Source organism: Pleurodeles waltl, chromosome 8 (assembly GCF_031143425.1).
Source record: "Pleurodeles waltl isolate 20211129_DDA chromosome 8, aPleWal1.hap1.20221129, whole genome shotgun sequence".
In the NCBI taxonomy this organism is placed as follows: Eukaryota; Metazoa; Chordata; class Amphibia; order Caudata; family Salamandridae; genus Pleurodeles; species Pleurodeles waltl.
Genome location: NC_090447.1, coordinates 7,907,591 through 7,927,234, shown reverse-complemented (window position 1 = coordinate 7,927,234; position 19,644 = coordinate 7,907,591). Strand labels below are relative to the sequence as shown.

Sequence of the window (19,644 nt, the reverse complement as noted above, 5' to 3'; positions counted from 1 at the left end):
TAATCCATTATGTACATTTAGAGAGACTTCGTCTTTGCCTAGAAATCTCAGATAGTAGTCTCTCCTGGATAAGGGTTTCCTTTGCACAGTTTGATAATCAACTCAAATGGACAAACTGAAAACAATCAACATCACACTAAGAGTACATAAATGTTCTTATTGCTAGAATTTATTTGCCTCTGCACACTTCTTTCTGTCTTTTAGATGTCAGGTTCAGCCTACTTACAGATGCATTTGTGCACATTTGTGCCATCACCTGAGACATTCTACCATTTAAAACAAGCATTGATAAAACTAGTAGGTCTGGCCTTAATGTGGTTGCAGCTCATTTTCAACTCTTGTATTTTGACTGAACACTTAAATCCCTATGACTTCAATGACGTAAGATTGATGGCAGCACACTCCTGAATTGAGCAACGTTTGTAAATTACATTAAGAACACACAGTACCCCATATTTATGTTAAACAATATTCAATATTTTTGTCCATGACATTCTCACTTGCAGCCATGTAGATGGTTGTTAGACCTGTCATCCTTTGGGTGATCTACCCCCAAGCTTCACCTATTGTCTCCCCTTTTTGGTGTATCTTTTTGTTAGACTTAGGACTCAGGGCACTTTACCACTGCTAACCAGTGCTAAAGTTCAGGTGCTTCTCCCCTAAAACATGGTGACAATGGCATAAACCTGATTGGCATATTTAGTTTACTGTAAGTCCCTTTTAAAGTGTTATGCCATGTACCCCGGGCCTGTACTTCAAATGAGTCTAGTGGGCCTGCAGCACTGGTTGTGCCATCCACTCGAGTAGCCTTTCAAACCTGTATCAAGACTGCCAGTGCAAAGCCCCTGTGTGGACTTAACTGCACTGCAGCTTGGCATTTAAATCCTCTTGCTAAGCCGTAAATTCACCCTTTTTAGTACACAAAAGTCACTGCTAAGGTAGGCCCTAAGTGACCCTAAGGGCAAGGTGCTGTGTCACTAAAAAGCAGGGCATGTACCTTTAAGTTTCCATGTCCTGGAAGTGAAAAACAGCTACATTTGTTTTTCACTGCAGTGGGGCCTACTCCCTCCATAGGCCAGCATTGGGAATTCCCTTATATACTTTTAAGTGGGAATTCCTGATCAGAAAGGAGTAGCTCAATCATGTTTTGTATGGTTGCAATAGTAATGATAAACCCTCTTCAATGGTAATGTTGGATGTATCACTACTATTTTAGAAATGCCACTTTTAGAAAGAGGACATTTCTCTGTGTGCTTGCAGCCTGAACCCAAACCACGTCAGGCCAGGATGACAGCTACACTTTTGTGCAGATTCTTTAGACAGCCACAAACACAGGAAGGGTGGGTGCCAGGGGATACACCTGCATTCATCTACATACTAATAGCCTTCCTGGGCTGGCAGAGGTAGATGCGGTTCCACTTACACCAGTATGAGCTGTGGCCTGCTCTCACTTAAAAGGCTAATCTACCCCTCCACCAGTAGTTTCGAACTAGGACCGGGGTGAAAGGGACCATTTGCACATCTGAAGGGCCCTTTGAAGTCACCCCTACATCAAAGGCAGTTTGGGGTATAATTACGAGGGCATCGGCCCTGTCAAATTAGTACACTACTGGACTAAGAAGAAGCTCTGCTGGAGTAAAGGCTGCTGTGCCAGAAGGACTTCCTCTTTGCTGAATCTGACTGTACCAGGGACTGCTGTCTGCCTTGCTGAGCAGCCCTGCTGCTTGCTGGCCTCTGCCTTGCCAATAAGAATGTTTAAGACATCTCCAGAGTGACTCCTCGGCCTTGCTGGGTTGCACCCTATTTTTCCGCTGAGGTCTCAGGGACACAAAAGACCTCATAGATTGCTGGGCCCTTTGACTCTGTTACCTTGTGCATCCGTCAGCGCTCCGCTCTGGGCAGCACTTTAAAAAAGCTACAGGATCAATTCGTGTCAACTGATTTCATTGTGGGCGCTGGGACACTGAAACAAGTCTTTTGTAAATCAATGAGAGCGCCGTGCTGCTGCAAGGACTACGCATGGGGAGAAATCACCTAGCAGCACTACCAGAATGCAATGCTCCCCGCCTGCTTAACCGAATTACCAGAGTGCGTGGTTCTAGGCTTGCCTAACTGAATTACCAGAGTGCATGACTCCCGGCCTGCACTCAGCACAGGGGGGTTCTGTTGTGTCCTGCCTTGAGCTCTGGTAGCCCCAGCGACAGCATGTGATACACTGTGCCCGGACTCCCTGCAGCATTTCAGCCCATGGCGGTGAGTACCTTTCCCTTGTCTGCCCGGGCTGTGAATCCAGGCCTGGGGCCACGTAGAGTTCCCCGATCATTGGCTCAGACTTGAGCAGTCCCCACTTGCTGGCACGGTGCTCCTCACCAATAAAAGTATACATTGTTAATGAAAAGCTGCCCCAGCAATATTAGTAATAACTCAGAGACATAGCTCCTAGGAGATAGCATTTCAAAATGCATTCTTTTTACCGTAAAGTGCCTAGTAGGCGTGCATTGCAATTTTCACTGTTTCTCACTTTAGTCAGGGTAGGGGTGCTACACCACTCAGATAACCCCTGCTTACCCCCTTGGTAGCTTGGCACAAGCAGTCAGGCTCATCTCAGTGGAAATGTGTAAAGTATTTGCACAAACGTATACAGTAACACAGTGAAAAACACCACAAAAGGACTCCACACCTGTTTAGAAAAATAGTCAACATTTATCTAAACCAATCAAGACCAAAACAACAAAACTCCAACATACACAAGCATAGATATGATTTTTTAAAGTAGAAAGAGTCTTAATCCATAGAAATCAATGGATGCGTTGTTTCAGCACAATGTATCTGGTATGTGTAAAAAATTAAGCTGCACGGGTGAGCGTGCATTGGAAAAGCAAGCGATGCGTCGATTCCTGATTTGCAAATGGGTCAGTGCATTGATTCTTTCTCCTCTGGGTAAGCAATGTGTTGCATCTTTCCACACAGGGAAGGGATCCGTTGATTCCTAGACAAGCAGCCTCAGGTCTGTGTGGTGATGTTGAAGATTTTGACGCCCGCGGTCGATGCTTGGAAAACTCCGATGCCCTGTACGAAGGGTCCACGCTGAGAGATTCTCCAGCCACAAGGCAGGCGCTGCGTCAATTTTTTTGATGTGCACACAGCGGTGTGTGGATTTTCCCTCGAAGGTTACCAGCTTCCACTTCGAAGGGCCCAGGGACTGGATTTGGCACCACGTAGCAAGTCAGCACTCTCAACAGAAGACACTGGCAGATGAAGTCTTTGATGTCCCTCAGACTTCTTAATAGGAGGCAAGCTCAGTCCAAGCCCTTGGAAAATCTACACAAACACGATACACAGCAAAGTCCAGTCTTTGTCCTCTTAAGGCAGAAACAACAATTTCAGGCCAACCCAGCAATGCACACACAGCAAAGGGGCAGTACTCCTCTTCCACCTCTTTAGCTCTTCTCCTTGGCAGAGGTTCCTCTTGATCCAGAAGTGTTGTAACAATCTGGGGTTTTAGGTCCACTACTTATACTCATTTCTGCCTTTGAAGTAGGCAGACTTCAAAGGAAAGTTTCTATTGTTCACCAGATCCTGCTTTGCCCAGGCCTGGCCCCAGACACACTCCAGGAGTTTGGAGACCGCATTGTGTGAGGACAGGCACATCCCTTTCTGGTCCAGGTATCAACTCCTCCCTCCCCATTCTAGCCCAGGAAGACTCATCAGGATATGCAGGACACACCTCATGTCCCTTTGTGTTGCTGTCTAGAGGGAATTCCCAAACAGCCCAACTGTCAGACTGACCCAGACATGGACTCCACAGGCAGGCAGAGGCACAGAATGCTTAAGCAAGAAAATGCCCACTTTCTAAAAGGAGCATTTTCAAACACACAATCTAAAAAACAACTCTACCAAAAGATGTATTTTTAAACAGTCCAGAGACCCCAAACTCCATTTCTCTATCTGCTCCCAACTTAAAAGATATTTAAAGGCAATCCCCAAGTTAACCTATGGGAGAGATAGGCCTTGCAATAGTGAAAAACGCATTTGGCAGTATTTCACTATCAGCACATGTAAAACACAACAGTACATGTACTGCCTCATAAATACACTGTACCCTGCCCTTGGGGCTACCTATGGCCTACCTTAGGGGTGATTTACATGTAGTGAAAGGGAAGGTTTGCCCCTGGCAAGTTGGCACACTAGCCAGGTAGAATTAGCAGTGCAAAACAGCACATACAGACAGTGCAGTGGCAGGTCTGAGACATGTTTATAGGGCTACCCATGTGGGTGTCACCATCAGTGCTGCAGGCCCACTAGTGGCATTTGATTTACAGGCCCTGGGCACCTCTAGTGCATTTCACTACGGACGTACTAGTAAATCAAATATAACCAATCGAAATCACAATTTATACACGGAAGACTTACACTTTTGCACTGGTCAGCAGTGGTAAAGTGCCCAGCGTATCAAAAACCAGCAAAAACAAAGTCCAGCACATAGTCAAAAATAAAGGAAGCAGAGGCAAAACGACTGGGGAAACCACGCCAAGGATGCCAGGTCGACACCCATGAAAATTGACATATGCTATATTGTGTGGTATACTTTTTGGATTCTTATCATTTTGGTATTGTATTTGCTATGCGGAGTCTGTTTTTCTTCATAATCCTGTGTGGAGTATTTTTGTGGTGTTTCACCTTGTTGCAGTGAGTGTGTTGCACAAATACTTTACACATTGTCTCTGAGGATAAGCCTGCCTGCTCTACTAAGCTACAAGAGGGTGAGCAAAGGTTATCTTTATTGTGTAACTTACTTACCCTAATTAGAGTGGCAGGTTCCTACCCTAGCCAACTAGAATACCCATTTCTAAAATTGGAAATCAGCAGTGAGGTTAGGACTTGTGTTTGTGTAACACCACATAGTAATTCAGTTTGCGCCACAGCCCTGTACTTAGCCCAAATCAAACCTATTCTGCTCTTTCTGATAGGAATTTTTCATTTTTCAACTCTCCCTGATTGGCATCTTTGATTTTTCCCTCAAAGCTCTTTTGCCCAAGTCCCATTGTTTATTTGCAAACGTCCGTGTTCCTACCTAGCAACATGGAATTTGAGGTGGAAAGTTACACAGTGGCTCTGCTCAGGGATTTCAGCCAGGAGAAAGGGGTGTTCTAGAAGGGAAGTGCCAAGAAGGCAGAGCTTCAAAAAGCCTTGAGAGCATGGGCAGCTGCCCACCCAGAGAGATAAGTGAATGATCAATTGACACAAAGCAGGAGATTGCACTCGCTTTTGGCCCTCTATGAAGATGCTCTTCTGGTCTCTGGGCACAGCTCTTACTGGCGACTTGTGAGGATGCTGCCTTTAGCAGGTCACCATGCTGGGTGCAATGATGGCGAGACTAACAACTCTTTCCAAACAACATAATTTGGATCCTTAGATGGAGGAGGAAGTTTTACAGATTTCAAGGGATGATCTCCAATCTCTCATTAAAGAAGCAGTGGATTCTGCCCTTGCTGAGTCCCAGTTAAAGCAACAGAGGCAGAACCAAAATGATGATCAGGACTCAGATCAGAGGCAAATATGTCCAGGGCAACCACTTTTGTGACCTCCTCATACACATTAAAGAGGTCCTGGGTTTTGAAATGAAACCTCAAGAGGTGGAGGGTTTTTATGCTCAGTACAGTGGTGCCCAGGTGGATGATCTACCGCTGCATGATGTTATTAAGCACATTCTGCTTATAGACTGGAAGGACTCAGATAAGCAATCTATACCTCGTTTCCTGATCAAGTGGTGTGTGCCTTGGAGGACTTTGATTCTTCTTTTTCGCAAACTCCAAAAGTAAACACAATTTTGGTTCCATCAATCAATCAATCAATCAATCAATGTATTTGTAGAGCGCAGCTATTCACCTGTTAAGGTCTCCAGGTGCTGGGGGGCAGAAGTGAAGGTCAGAGGGGATCAGGTCCATGGCCTCCTCATCATCCTTGGCATCTGAAGAATCAGCTTTACATGCTGTACTAGACAGAAGGTATAGTCTGCCCTACAAAGCTTCTTTGCAGCATTGAATTTTGCTATCTGAGGCAGTATCTACTTGGCATTTGCTACTAAGGTTCTTCTTAAGGACATTCAATCACTATATGATTGTTTACAAGACAGTGGAGATCCCACATCGATTCTGGCCAAGTTGGAGCATCTTGCAAAATTTTTATGAAGTGTTGTTTGATGGTCACTGGGCAGCTTCCTCCTCTGTTGGTGCAGTAATAGCTGGTCGACGGCTTTTGTTGATGAAATCGTGGAAGCTTGACTCCCTCAGAGCTCTGATCCACAAGTTGCCATTTATGGGACCCCAATTGTTTGATGAACTGGACACAATGGTGCAGAAGCACCACAAGAAAAGAAGCTCAATAAGCTGTTCAAATGGTATTCAGGAAAGAAGCCTTTTCTTCCGAAACAACCACCTCCGAACTGGCAGGACAAGCATCCTTTTTATGGTAAGGCCTGAGCTCTGGGGCTGTGTTCACCAATAAATCCCGACCACTCAACTCCTTAATTCAAGGTCAGTTACAAAAGTGACTATGCAGGAGTTGGGACATGACACACTTTTTGTTCAGCAATGGAAAGAGTGCATTACAGTTTCATGGGTTCTGGACATTATAAAACATGTTTATGAACTGTCCTCCCAGTCACAGATTCATTCGTACTTCCTTTATCAAAAGAAGAATTAAAAGCTCAGTCAATGTTTCTGGGGATTCAGACTCTACTACAGAAGGGAGCAGTAATTCCTGTACCAGGCGATCAGCGTGAAACAGGATTTTATTCTATTCTCTTTTTAGTGCCAAATTAGGTGGCGTATTTTGGAATTAAAATAATTTGACAATTATGTCCTGGTGGAGAATCTTCACATGGTTTCACTGGAAATGATCATACCTCTGATATCAGAAGGCAATTTTCTAGCCCAGCTGGACCTTCAGGGTGCGCGTTTTCATGTTTAAACAGACAGATTTTCTTGAGGGTTTCTGTGGGAGCTCAACATTTTCAGTTCCAAGTGCTTCCATTTGGGTTAGCAACTTCTCACAGGAGTTTTTCCAAAACTAATTGCACCACTTGTTTATTTTTAGTTGCATGCAGTGCCGGTTTTTCCATACCCTGATGAAGGGGAGTTGTCTGCCTCTGCTCTTTCTAAGATGCAACAGATGCAACAAGGTAATGGACGTTTTGCAAAACCTGAGACTTTCAAAAGTCATACTTTCAGCCACTGTGAGTCAAGACCTTTAAAGGGTCCCAGTCAGATACACAAGTGGGTCCAGTCCTTCTGCCTCAATCCAGGATTCTAACACTTAAGAACTGTCTCTCTTTTCTCTTGTGTCAGCAGTCAGGTCTGACCTGGGAGTGATTGAAAGTCCAGGGGTGGAAGGAAGCATCGACCGCAGTGGTCACATGGGTGTGTTTCCATTTCAAACCACATTAGCGAACCACTTGCTCACACATTGGTCCCCATGTTCACAGAACCTGGCTTATCACGTCCTGGTCACCTCCGTCATTCAACAATACCTGCAGTGATGGTTGGGAGAGACTCAGTCATTGAAATGGGCTCCCCTATGCCTTCCTCCCCAAAGACAACTGACCACAGATGGTAGCCTATGGGGTGGGGAGTTACACTGGAAGGTCTAGTGCTGGAGGGTCAGTGGTCACAAAAGGAGCAGTTACACTCCTTGGGTTGGAGCCATGTGGTTAATTTGCTAGAGGGCTACACTGTATCAGTAAGGACAGACAATCAGGTGACAAGAGCCTACCTGAATAGACAAGAAAACCAGGAACATAAGTCTAAACCTTCTAGCCACACAGATATTTTCTTGGGAAGAGAGTCACCTATCCTTGTCAGCAATTTATCTCCAAGGGTGACTGAACTTCAGAACGGATGGTCATAGTCACAACCTGCAGTTCTCTGTGAAGTACCATCTATCCATTTGGAAACTCAGTTGGATATGTGCATTGTTTGGGAAACCATGAAAAAATATATTTGCAACACCAAATAACTCTATGGTACTGATCTTTTACACTGAAACCTTGTGTGCAGAAGCCTGGGCAATAGACGCCCTGTCAGTGTCTTGTTCAGAGCGAACTCTGCATGCTTTCTAACTGATTACCCTCCTCATGAAGGTCCTTCTGAAGATTTGGGAATATTGCACTCCTTTGGTCTTGTCTGCTTTGGTTCCTCCCCTGCTGTCTATGTTGCAGAGGAATTATTTTCACCTCCCAACAGATCTATCTCCTCTTCAGTTACCTATACTTCCACCTACCCAGGTTCAGCATCTCAGGTTGACAGCCTGGAACTTGAGAGGATAGGTTTACAAAATTGGATCTGTTCTGAAGAGATCACTATGGCTATTCAGTCCTCTATGAAAACATCCACTTTGTCTTCCTATAAAACAAACCGAGGGTCTTGGTCTTTCTAAAAATGCTGTACATCAGTGGTGTACCAATAGCAGCCACTGAGCTCCAGGGGGCCCCCTCCAGAGTTGTGCACTGGTGGCAAGCTCTTGGCCTGAGAGCTTTTGACTGGGTCAGGACCAAGAGGGGCCCCATCCATGGACTTTGCAGGGGGACCGAATCAAGTTTTGTTATGAAACTGGTGTACATCACAAGATGTAGACCCACTCACATGATCCCTTTAAGGAAGGGTTTTCAAAAGGATTGTCTACAGGCACTCTTTCTGCTCAATGGACAGCTATCAAGCCTCTTTCCGTACATCAGGATTTTTCAAAGGTCTTCCCACTCGTCACTCGACTCTTAAAGAGTTTCTGGTTGAAAAGATTTCAGTAGTGAATTCCTGGGATTTATCAGTCATCTAGAAAAAGCAGAATTGGGGTGGTTGTCTGCTATAACAGCTTTCTTAATAGCGATTATCTCAGCAAGAAGGGATGGGAAATTGGGGTCTTTGATGGTATCCTATCCTTATTTACAATTCTTTCCGTACAGGATTGTTCTAAAACTGAATCCCGAATTCACCCTCAAAATCAATTTGTGTTTCCACCTCTCCCAGGAGATAGTCTTGCCAGTACGTCAGTCAGATTCAGATGCCCACATTCCTTAGTTTTTAGATGTTATGTGATCTCTTTTTATTTATTTCCAGACCTCAAAAGATTTCAACTTTCGAATGCCATGTTTATTTCCCGTGGGTCAGTGAAGAAGGGTAGAAAGGCCCTTCCTCCCTCCCTTCTGTGTTTTTGCACCGGTATGCAGTCATGTGAAGTACAGGATGTGGAGCACAAGGAGGGGCATTCTTCTAACACTGTGAACATGGAGTTGGGAGAAAGACTATGCTAGATGTGAGTTAACCCATAACACGTGAAAAAGTCTTTTGGAAGGCAAAAATGCCTCACTTAGGGCCTGATTCAGATATCAGTGGATGGGTGACTACATCACAACAGTGAGAGACATCCTGTCGGCTGAAATCTAAATCCCATAGGAAATAATGGAATTTAGATTTTGCTGGATGGGATATCCGTTACTGTAAATCAGGCCATCAGTCAGTACTAGGAGGAGGAGGACTTTGAACGTTAAGGTGTTTTCTAAAAGAGACACAAATACCCGGAGACATCTTGCCGCTAAACACTGAGGGCTAGAGGTCTAACTTTACTACTTTTTGGTATTCACAAAGGTACGTTACTACGAGTAAAGCTAGACTTTTGGTCTACCTTTACCTTTGTGAATGCCAAAAAAGTAGTAAAGTTAGACTTTTGTTCTCAGTTAGACTTTTGGTCTAGCTTTACGTTTGTGAATCGAGCCCCTTGATGGGAAAGAGAGTGGGAAATCCAGCCAACCCTTTACCTGCTTGCGAAACTGTAGTAAATTTGGAGCATTCTTGATGGTCGGAGGCAGAGCATTTCAGACATTGGAGGCACCTACTGTGATACTCCTGCCGACCAAGTGCCCCCTTGAACCTGGGGACTATAACCAGTTTGGCATTGATTGACCTAAGAGTCCTGCCTGGAGAATACCAGATAAGCTTGTTCCGTAGAAAATTCTGGCCAATGCCATGCAGAGCTTGTAGGTGATACAAAGTGTTTTAAAAATAATTATTTGCCGAATCAGCAGCCAATGAAGATCTTTACTAGCGCTGGACACTGGGTAGTATTTAGGAAGCTTCAGAAGAAGCCTAGTGGCTGCGTTCTGGAGTGTTTGAAGTTTATTTAAGATGTATTGATGGGAGTTAAGATAGAGGCTGCTAGGGATGTAGGGAAGAACCTTTTTCAGCAGTTTCAGTGTGAAAAACAAAGAAGATGTTGTGTCATTAGCTTGTTCCTGATAGTTAAGTTTATCATCAATGAGAAAACCTAGATGCCAAACCTTCCCATGTAGGAAGGGGTCCCTTGTCATGTGGCCAGCAGGATGGAGATTAGAGGGACGACTGAGAACCAAACAGGATGACCTCGGTCTTATCAGAGTTTCAGGCGATTCCCACCTATCCACCTGTCAACAGGCTGCATAGAATCGCAGAGACTAGGGCCAAGCTTGACACTGTTGTTTGCTAAAGAAACCACAATTTGAGTGTCATCCGCGTAGGAAGTTACAGTAAAGCCAAAATAATAAACCAGTTCAGCCAGTGGAGTGACACAAACATTAAAAAGAGTTAGGCTCAGGGACGACCCCAGTGCAAACCCAAGAGGGATGGGAATGAGGGTAATGGGTGGAAATTGGGGTAATGGGAGCTGGTGTTGCTTGACAGTCATCCTCTGTTCTACTCCTTTGAAGACTAATCACAACATGACCGCCCAGCCTCTCAAAAATGTATTTGTTTGCAATCCGAGTTGGCTCAGCCATAGTGTGGTTCTGTACGGCATCACCGACCAGGCGCTGCAGGCCTTGTTAACCAGTGACCTGGCTGTGGGATCATGCACCCCCCAACCCACTTAAAAATTGCTAGCTGGCCCAGTCCAGCACCTATAGGTGTTCCATGGGAGAGTGCATGTAGGAAGCTGGTCTGGTGTGTGTTGAGTAGCTACAGTGTTATCCTCCTATACCAGGTCCAAGTATCCCCTATTAGTGAGGTGTAGTCAGTGTATAGGAAGCCAGGCTCTCTAGAGGTAGCTGTGGATGAGCAGCCAAGACTTATCTAGGAGACATGCAAAGCTTATGCAATACCAGTGTAGTCACACAGCACTCACACACACGAAAGAACCACACAGTGTTACAAAAATAAAGGTACTTTATTTTAGTGACACAAATACTAAAATACTATATAGGCAACACCCCAAATGGAGGTAAGTAAAACACACTACTATATGTATAGTAGAAGTCAGGAATTAGCCTAGAATGTAATAGAAAACAATGAAAACAATAGAAAATACTGAAGACCTGGGGGAACCAAACCATATACTAAAAAAGTGGAATGCGCAAGTCAGGCCCCCACCTAAGGAAGTGGAATTGGTAGAGGGGAGATGGAGGAACTAGGAAACCCACAAGGTAAGTACCAGAGTTCTCCTCAGCAACCAGGAGAAAAGAGATGAGTAACTGGTTCTCCCCAAACCCACCAAAAGGACTATAGAGAAGAATATTGCAAGACCCAGACAAGACTGCAAGAAAACAAAGGTGGATCCTGGAGGAGGAAGACCTGAAAAAGAAGGGACCAAGTTCAGTTCACTTTGGAGTTTCCGGTGGTGGCAGAAGCCACTACCCACCCGTCAGTGGATGTAGGACCATGTCGACAGTGGACAAAGACAGTCAGTAGTGCAGCACTGGAGCAGTAGAAGAGTTCCTGGAGTGATGCAGTCAACGTCCCACGCTGAAAGAGTGATGTGGAAAAACCACCATTGGCAAAGGCAAATGTCGTGGATGAAGAAATTAGAAGCTGGTGGAGTCCAGCAAGGTCCAGGGGGACTCAACCCATGGAAGGGAGTCCCAGGTGGTGACCCTCAGCAGTGAGGAAAGTTACAGGAAGAGGGGGCAGCCCCCACAGGTGACCCACAGGCAGCAAGCACAGGAGTCGCTTTGAGGTCCACATAGCACTCCTTGGAAGGAGTCCCACATCGCAGGTGAAGCACACAGAGAGCTGTGCGTCGCAAGGAAGAGTGCGGGGGCTGGGGCTACAAGTAGCCTGTAGATCCCTTTGAGGAGATGCCAACAAGGCTTGGTAGCAGCAAGAGATGCAGTGCACAGGGGTACTGTCCTGCGTAGAGAGGCAAGGATTTACCTTCTCCCAAGTTGGATAGCTAGAAGAGAGGACCGAGGGGACCACCCCAGATCACCACCCATGATGAAGGATCCAAACAGCTCTGGTGGAGAGGAGATATACGCAGCCGGTCATCATTGCAGTTGGTGCCTGCAGATGCAGGGGAGTGACTCCTTCACTCCAAGGGAGGTTCCTTCTTGCTTCTTGCTTCTTCGTGCAGACTGAAGACTTGTCACCCTCAGAGGATGCACAGCCGGGGAAATGTAGCATTTGTTTGAAGGAGTCAGGGAAACAATGTTGCAGAGCAGGGTCAACACTGTAGCTCTAGATTGTAGGTTCCTCTGAAGTCCAGTTTCAGTTCCAGTGGCCAGAAGATGAAGTAAACATTGCAGAGGATTGCTGCTGGAGTCTTGCACGTCGAATCCGAGGACCTACCCAAGAGGGAGACCCTAAATAACCCTGAAAGGGGGATTGTTTACCTAGGAAGGTGACCACCTATCAGGAGGGGGCTGTGACATCACATGTCTGACCGGGCAACTCAGATGCTCCCAGAGGCCTCTGCCTACCTTGGATTCAAGATGGCAGAGTCAAGTGGCCACCTGGAGGAGCTCTGAGCACCAGTCCTGGGCTGGTGATGGACAGGGGAGTGGTTACTCACCTTATCGTTGTCCAGTTTCATGCCAGAGCAGAGACTAGAGGTCCCTGAACTGGTGCAGACTGGTTTAAGCAAGGAGGGCACCAAATGTGCTCTTCAAAGCATACCAGTGGCTTGGGGAGGCCACCCCTCCCAAGCCATGTAACACCTATTTCCAAAGGGAGAGGGTGTTACCTCCCTCTCCCAAAGGAAATCCTTTGTTCTGCCTTCCTGGGCTTCAGCTGGTCAGGCAGCGGGAGGGCAGAAACCTGTCTGAAGGGTGGCAGCAGCACAGGTTGCTCGCGAAAACCATGTAAACTCATAGGAGCAAAGTTGGGGGTCCCCTAAGGAGCCCACAGAGTGCATGGAATCATACAACCAATACTGGCAAAAGTATTGGGGTATGATTCTGACATGTTTGATACCAAACATGCCTACGTTCGGAGTTACCATTATGTGGCTGGACTTAGGTAGTGACCTATGTCCAGTACATGGGTAAAATGGCTTACCCACACTCACGAAGTCCAGGAAACTGGAGCTGGAGTTCATAGGGCCACCTCTGCTCATGCAGGGGGTGCCCTCACACAGCCTGCACCCTGCCTTCTAGGCTAGGAGGGCCTACCATAGGGGTGAGTTACAGTGACCCGGTGCAGTGATCAGAAGTGAAAGGGCGCATGCACCCCTTCATTCAGGCTGCAATAGCAGGTCTGCAGACATATTTTACATGGGCTCCCATGGATGGCATAATACATGCTGTAGCCCATGGGGAACCCCTGGTTCCCTACTGCCGTGGGTACCTGGGTACCATATACTAGGACTTATATGGGGGCACCAGTATGCCAGATGTGGGGTGTTTGAAGTCCAAGCAATCAAATTTAGAGGGAGAGAGCATAGTCACTGGGGTCCTGGTTAGCAGGATCCCAGAGAACACAGTCAAAACATACTGACATCAGGCAAAAAGTGGGGGTAACCAAGCTAGAAAGAGGCTACTTTTCTACAGTGCATACTGCTTTCTGGTGTTCAAGTTTCTTCCTATTCCTGAATCAGAAATGATGTGCTTAGAGGTAGGAACTCCTGTGTCCCCATTCACCATTTCCAGTTCAGGAATGTCAATCAAACAGGCAACGCAGTATACAGAAGGTGTTCGGGAGAACTTAGAAGCCAGTTACTACTACTTATTGCTTAATCATACTTAAATAGGTGAATTAAGCAAACATAGGCCCTCTATATGACCCTCGCAGATGGTGGTATTTTGGAGAAAAGTACTGCCAACAGGCTGGTTGTACCGTTCCCCAAAATATGACATTGGCAGTCTGGCTCAAGCCAAACCGCCAATGTACCACTCTGTCTGCCAGGGGGGTAACAGCTGCCAGGCTGGAGACTTCAGTCTCCAGCTAGGCAGCCGTCACTGTCTCACCTGCGAGATTATGACTGCCACGTTTTTCGTTGCTTCCTTACCGCCACGAAAACCATGGCAGTAGGCACTATCAGTGACAGGGAATTTCTTTCCTGTCACTGATAGAGGTCTTTCCCACCCCCTCACCCTCCCCAGAGTCTTCCCCACGATTCCCCTCCCGACCCCCAAACATACATACACATTCACGCACCATCATATACATGCATACACTCATTCATACCCACATTCACCCATGCATGAATACATCCATTCACACACACATCCACACACATTTACATTCATACAAACACCCCCGCATTCACACAATACAACATACACGCACACTCACATCTACACATGCACACATATACCACACGCAACACACACCCACATTCACGCACACACACACATACACACACACACCCACACACACTCGCAACAACCCCCAACCCCTCCCCTGTCAGAGCACCCAACTTACCTGCTTGCTGGGAGTCCTCTGGCAGGAGACAAGACGGGGCGCTGCTGCCAGCAGCAGCATCCACCAACAGAACACTGCTAGGCCGTATCATGGCTCATGATACGGTCAGCGGAGGTCTACTGGCGTGGCACAGCTGCTGGTAGCAGTGCCTCCTTACCGACATCTGCCGCCATGACCGTCGCCGGAATTCCGCCATCCTTCTGGCAGAATTCCGGCTATGGTCATAATATGGCGGTCGGATGGTAGTCACGGTAACGGTGTTTTGGCGGCCGTCGCCGTGGCGGTAGGCGGTTTTTACTGCCACTGTCATAATGAGGGCCATAATGTTGAAATTCTCAATTTTAGCTTAGTTACACATACAAAAAATACTTTGCATGCCTCTAACATGATGGATGCAGTTACCTGGGATAAGTTCATCACTGCGACAGTCATAGAGCATCCCTAATCTGAACGGGCGTCCCAGAGCCGGTATTGCAATTGCTGCCTGATCCGAAATTGACATGGTCTTCTTGCTGTTGGATTGCAATGTAGATGAATCTAAAAATACAAAACAGTTTCAAGTAGGAACCTCCTGATTTCATTCTCGAGAACGGCGCACTGACAATTGTAAGGTAACGCCAGAAGGCAACAATCAATCAATCACTCAATCAAGATTTATAAAGTGCGGCAAATCAAATATGAGGGTCTCAAAGTGCTGGAGTTGGTAGCTGTTTCACAGTGAGAAAGGGAAAAGCAGTCAGAGAAACGAGCGGCAAGTAAGGAACAAGGCAAAAGCAGGAGAAAGCACCCCGAACAAGCATTGGCAAATGCAAAAGGTTTAGCCTCTGATTGATAAAAAGGTTTTTTTTGTAAGTTTTAACTTGGTGAGCAGTTGTGCAATATAAGTTAAAGAAACTGTGTAAAAGTGTTATGACTTATTTTTTTGAGTAAGGCAATAAATTGTGCAGTAACGGGCGGTAATATAAAGCGCTCCTGTACATTCAGGTGATGTTGGTGCTATATAAAACGGACTCTAAAATAAAATTGTGAAAACCAGATTTGAATGCTGAGGTGATTTGGGGAGGTAGAGGGGATATATGCAACGGTGCCAGTAAATGTGACTACTGTGTTCTGTTTGGGTGGAGGGTACTTTTTAGTACCTAATTATACTTTTTGTAACTGCAGGGCTAGCAGAACAGCATATGGGGACATTTTTATAATGCCCTAGAGCCACCTTGTGCCACATTAACATCATTATTTTTTGCATTAATGTGGCCCAACGAGGCTGAAATCCCCACGCCGTACTGACAGAGTGGCGCAATGCAAGCATTGCACCACTCTGTAACCCTTTGCGCTACATTATGCCTGCGCCAGGCATAATGTATGCAAAGGGGGCGTTCGCCCGTTAGGGAAGCCAGAAAAATGGCGTAAGGAAATCTATGAGATTTCCTTGTGCCATTTTTTACAGCACTTTTAATGCCTGCTCAAGAGCAAGGCTATCAAGGTACCATTACAGACAAGGATCTTATAACGCAAACTCCTCTCCTTATGCAAATTTGGCGCAAACTTAACTCCTTATTTATATTTTGACGTTTGACACATCTAACGTCAAAATATAGGAGTTTGCACCATTTTTTGGATGCGTGCACCTACCTTGCGTCAATGAGATGCAAAGTAGGTGCTCCCATCTAAAAAATTGTGCTATCCCCATAGCCCCATATTTATCCCCGTGCTAAAATGATGCACGGGTGGGAGGAGGGGATGCTCAGACCAGGTGTTAGGGGACCTGTGGGCCTATTTCCATGGTTAAACACCATGGAATGGGTCAACAGCTGCCCTCTCCAAGCCCCAGGACCACCCCCACCAGAGGGACACCAGAGGATGGGGGAGCCCATCCCAGGTAAGCCCACGTAAGTATTTTTTATTTTATTTTTTTTGCCATTGGGGGCCCTAACTTGGGGCCCCTGAATGGCACCGGGTGCAATGGCCATGTCCAGAGGACACTTGTCCCCTGTGCTGGCCACTGGGGTGGTGGCCATGACTCCTGTCTTTCCTAAGACAGGAGTCATGTATTTGGGGGTTTTGTGCCAGGAAATGGCGCTAGTCTGGTTAGAGGCATTTGTTTGCCTCTAACCAGGCTAGTGTCATTTTCTGATGCACAACCCCCTCCTTCCCTACCGCCACCCCCACCCAACTAGTGTTTTCTTCTAAGAAGCTGGCCCAAGTTTAGCGCCAGCTTGCGCCATTCAATAAATACAGCACCTGGCTGGCATTTTTAAATGACGCAAGCCAGCGCTAAACGTTTTGCCGCAAAACTGCATTAGCGTAGTTTTGTGGAAAAAAAGGATAAATATAGGCCAAAGTGTGTTTGTTCATTAGCAGAAGGTGTAGTACCACATGTGGTGGCTAGATGTCCCTATCGAGCCAAATAAGTCAGTAGTGCATTAGTAGAAGGTGCAGTATCACTGGTGGTGGCTAGATGCCCCTGTCGAGCCAACTAACTCAGTAGTGCATTAGCAGAAGGTGCAGTATCACTGGTGGTGGCTAGATGCCCCTGTCAAGCCAACTAACTCAGTAGTGCCTTAGAGCAATTATCCTTTCAATACCAGGAGCGCGCGGCAAGCATTACACATCTGGAGGCCATGCAGGAAGGTCAGAATACTAACAAGGCCCTTAACCCACAAACTCCTCTCAGTTGCAAAAACAAACATTTCAGCTAGAAGAGAATTTAAATATACACTGAATGGTGGAAGAGGTTATGATATTTGGGCACCCTCTCACCTAGTGTGACCTACGATATTTCCTGAACAGAAAGAGCACATCATTATAAATGATTTGGGGGTGGTCCCATCGCCCTAGGACCACCACAGGCTGAATTATGGGCACAAATGTATAGTAAAATGACAAATACGAGCGGCAGGAAACAAAGAAAAGTAGTCCAACCAAACAACAGAAAAACATTTGAGGCGTAATTAAACTGTACCAACGGCCAAGTACAGGAAGTGACTTATTGACTGCCAAACCACTTAGGAGGCAGCACTTCAACCTATTGGAAGTGGCAGGCAGAGGCAGGCGGGACCACATGCCTATACCCCGAACAACAGCGCATGCGTGCTGTCGAGGCTCAACCTTAAAAGGGGGAGGGTCACAAAGGGAGAAAGTAGAAAGCTGCAAAAGTGAGCAAGGAGTGGCTGTAAATGGATTAAAGGTGCCCAAAATGGTTTCAGGATTACGCTGCCTCAGTATTCTGTGTTCGCACATTTAATTGCAGCAGCTGTGTGTTTCAGAGGAGAGCTTTGGGCACTGGCAGATTTCTGTCTACAAATTAAGCACTGCACTCAAGCTTTCTCGCTGACATAAGGCATAATGAAAATGCCAGCTTCTCACTGTGCCTTATGTCAGCGAGAAAGCTTGAGTGACTTTCTCCGCTCTGTATTAATAATCGGGCAGATTAGCATAATTATGAATACATAGGAGAGAAAGTAGCGTGAGGACCAGAGCAGCCTTACATAAACTACCATACCCAACTGCCTCTGAAAAGACTGCCACCTCCAGCCTTATACACTTCCCTCTTAATTAGAGTCAATTAACATCTCCCTGGTTTCACTGAGGGGATGAAGTAAGCCCCAGTGAGCTGTTCATTGTAAACACGGCACAGAGCACCTGTATGGAGGATATCTTGAAAACCAACCCCTCAGCTCACAATGTAGTTCGGAAAATAAATATATGACACTATCCCTCTTCATACTGCAGGCAGCTCATGTCCTAAACAAAACATCCACTACAGAAGGAACATCCCACGTAAGAATATCAGGCAGTATTCACTTTTTTTCTTTTTATGAATGGAGTGAGTTGAACTGAGATATATTTGCAGAATTGGAACCTTTGCCCTAGAGGTACGTGCCACATCAAATGCACAAATGCACAAATGAGCTAAGGCTCCTGGCCCAACTATCCCCGCCATGGTAGCCAAGATATGAAATAAACAAAAGGCACTTGTGCCATCAAGATGGCGGTCGCACTCTAAGAGTGCTCTTGGACACCTCTGTCATCCGTCCTAAAAATACGCCAACAAGGAGAGCCCCCTTTGCCGTTGAGCACACTTTGAGGATCCCCCAATACTGAGCTGAAGAGAGGTGGTCCCCGTCACTAGATTATATGAGGGAGGTCCAGCAACAGAGGCGCTCATATACTGAGGTGAAGCAGAAAATGAGGGCTATGGGGCTCCAATATCCCCTCCTTTTTCCAGCTAAATTGCGAGTAATCCATGAGAATAAAACCCATTTCTTCAAAACATCAGAATTGGCATGTCAGTGGCTTACAGAGGAATGCCCCCGTCAACATTTTCTGGAGAATCGTGCGCGACAGCTGACTGGACCCAGCCTGGCAGGCAGGGGAGCAAGATCTAAGGCACAGCACCATAGGACCCTCTCAGGACAAGGTGCCAAAGACCCACCTCAGGCTCCTGCTCCAGATCCACGGGGCGCAGGGGCCCCCTACCAAACATCAGAGGCGTATAAGACTGCAAGAATAGATGAAGGAGGCAAACTAGCCATGGGGAAACTGGGGGGACCCCTTCAGACCCTGCATCTCGATTAACCTGATTCCGACCTGTCTCGCAGCCCGGCCATGTTGCTGCCCGAGTGAAACCCTTGACTGCGACCGCAGCACTGTTATTTCACTCATAACAGACAAATGGCTGTACAGATGGCTAACATTTATCCTTAAGAAGGAGGGGTCCACCATCATGCTCCTTTTCTTTCTGAGGGTCAGTTGGAATTACCATTGCCCTTTAACACGGTTTTGTTGTGAACTCTTGTAATGTTCTTTACATTTGGGGGGGGGGGCAGATGCTTCTGGGAGGGAAGTGTGGGGAGGGGTGGAAGTTGGAGGGATGGGACTGAGTACTGTTTGGTTTTTTGCTATGTTAGATGTTCCTTTCTTCCATGACACTGGAAGCTTTAAAGGGTCCACCTACGTGAAGTTGTTCACTTCCCCATCTTGG

The 19,644-nt window shown here is 46.4% G+C and overlaps 1 protein-coding gene across 3 annotated transcripts in view; it reads right to left on the bottom strand.

Moving 5' to 3' along the window:
* Positions 1-19,644, bottom strand: part of LOC138249662 (putative nuclease HARBI1) — a 382,913-nt gene that overhangs the window by 215,149 nt on the left and 148,120 nt on the right. For all 3 annotated transcript variants that reach the window (XR_011194831.1, XM_069203622.1, XM_069203623.1), the window contains exon 3: positions 15,063-15,197. Coding sequence is in view for 2 of the 3 variants with exons in the window: in XM_069203622.1 (XP_069059723.1) it covers positions 15,063-15,162 (100 nt within the window). In the remaining variant the exon portion in view is untranslated. The remainder of the gene's footprint in view (positions 1-15,062; positions 15,198-19,644) is intronic.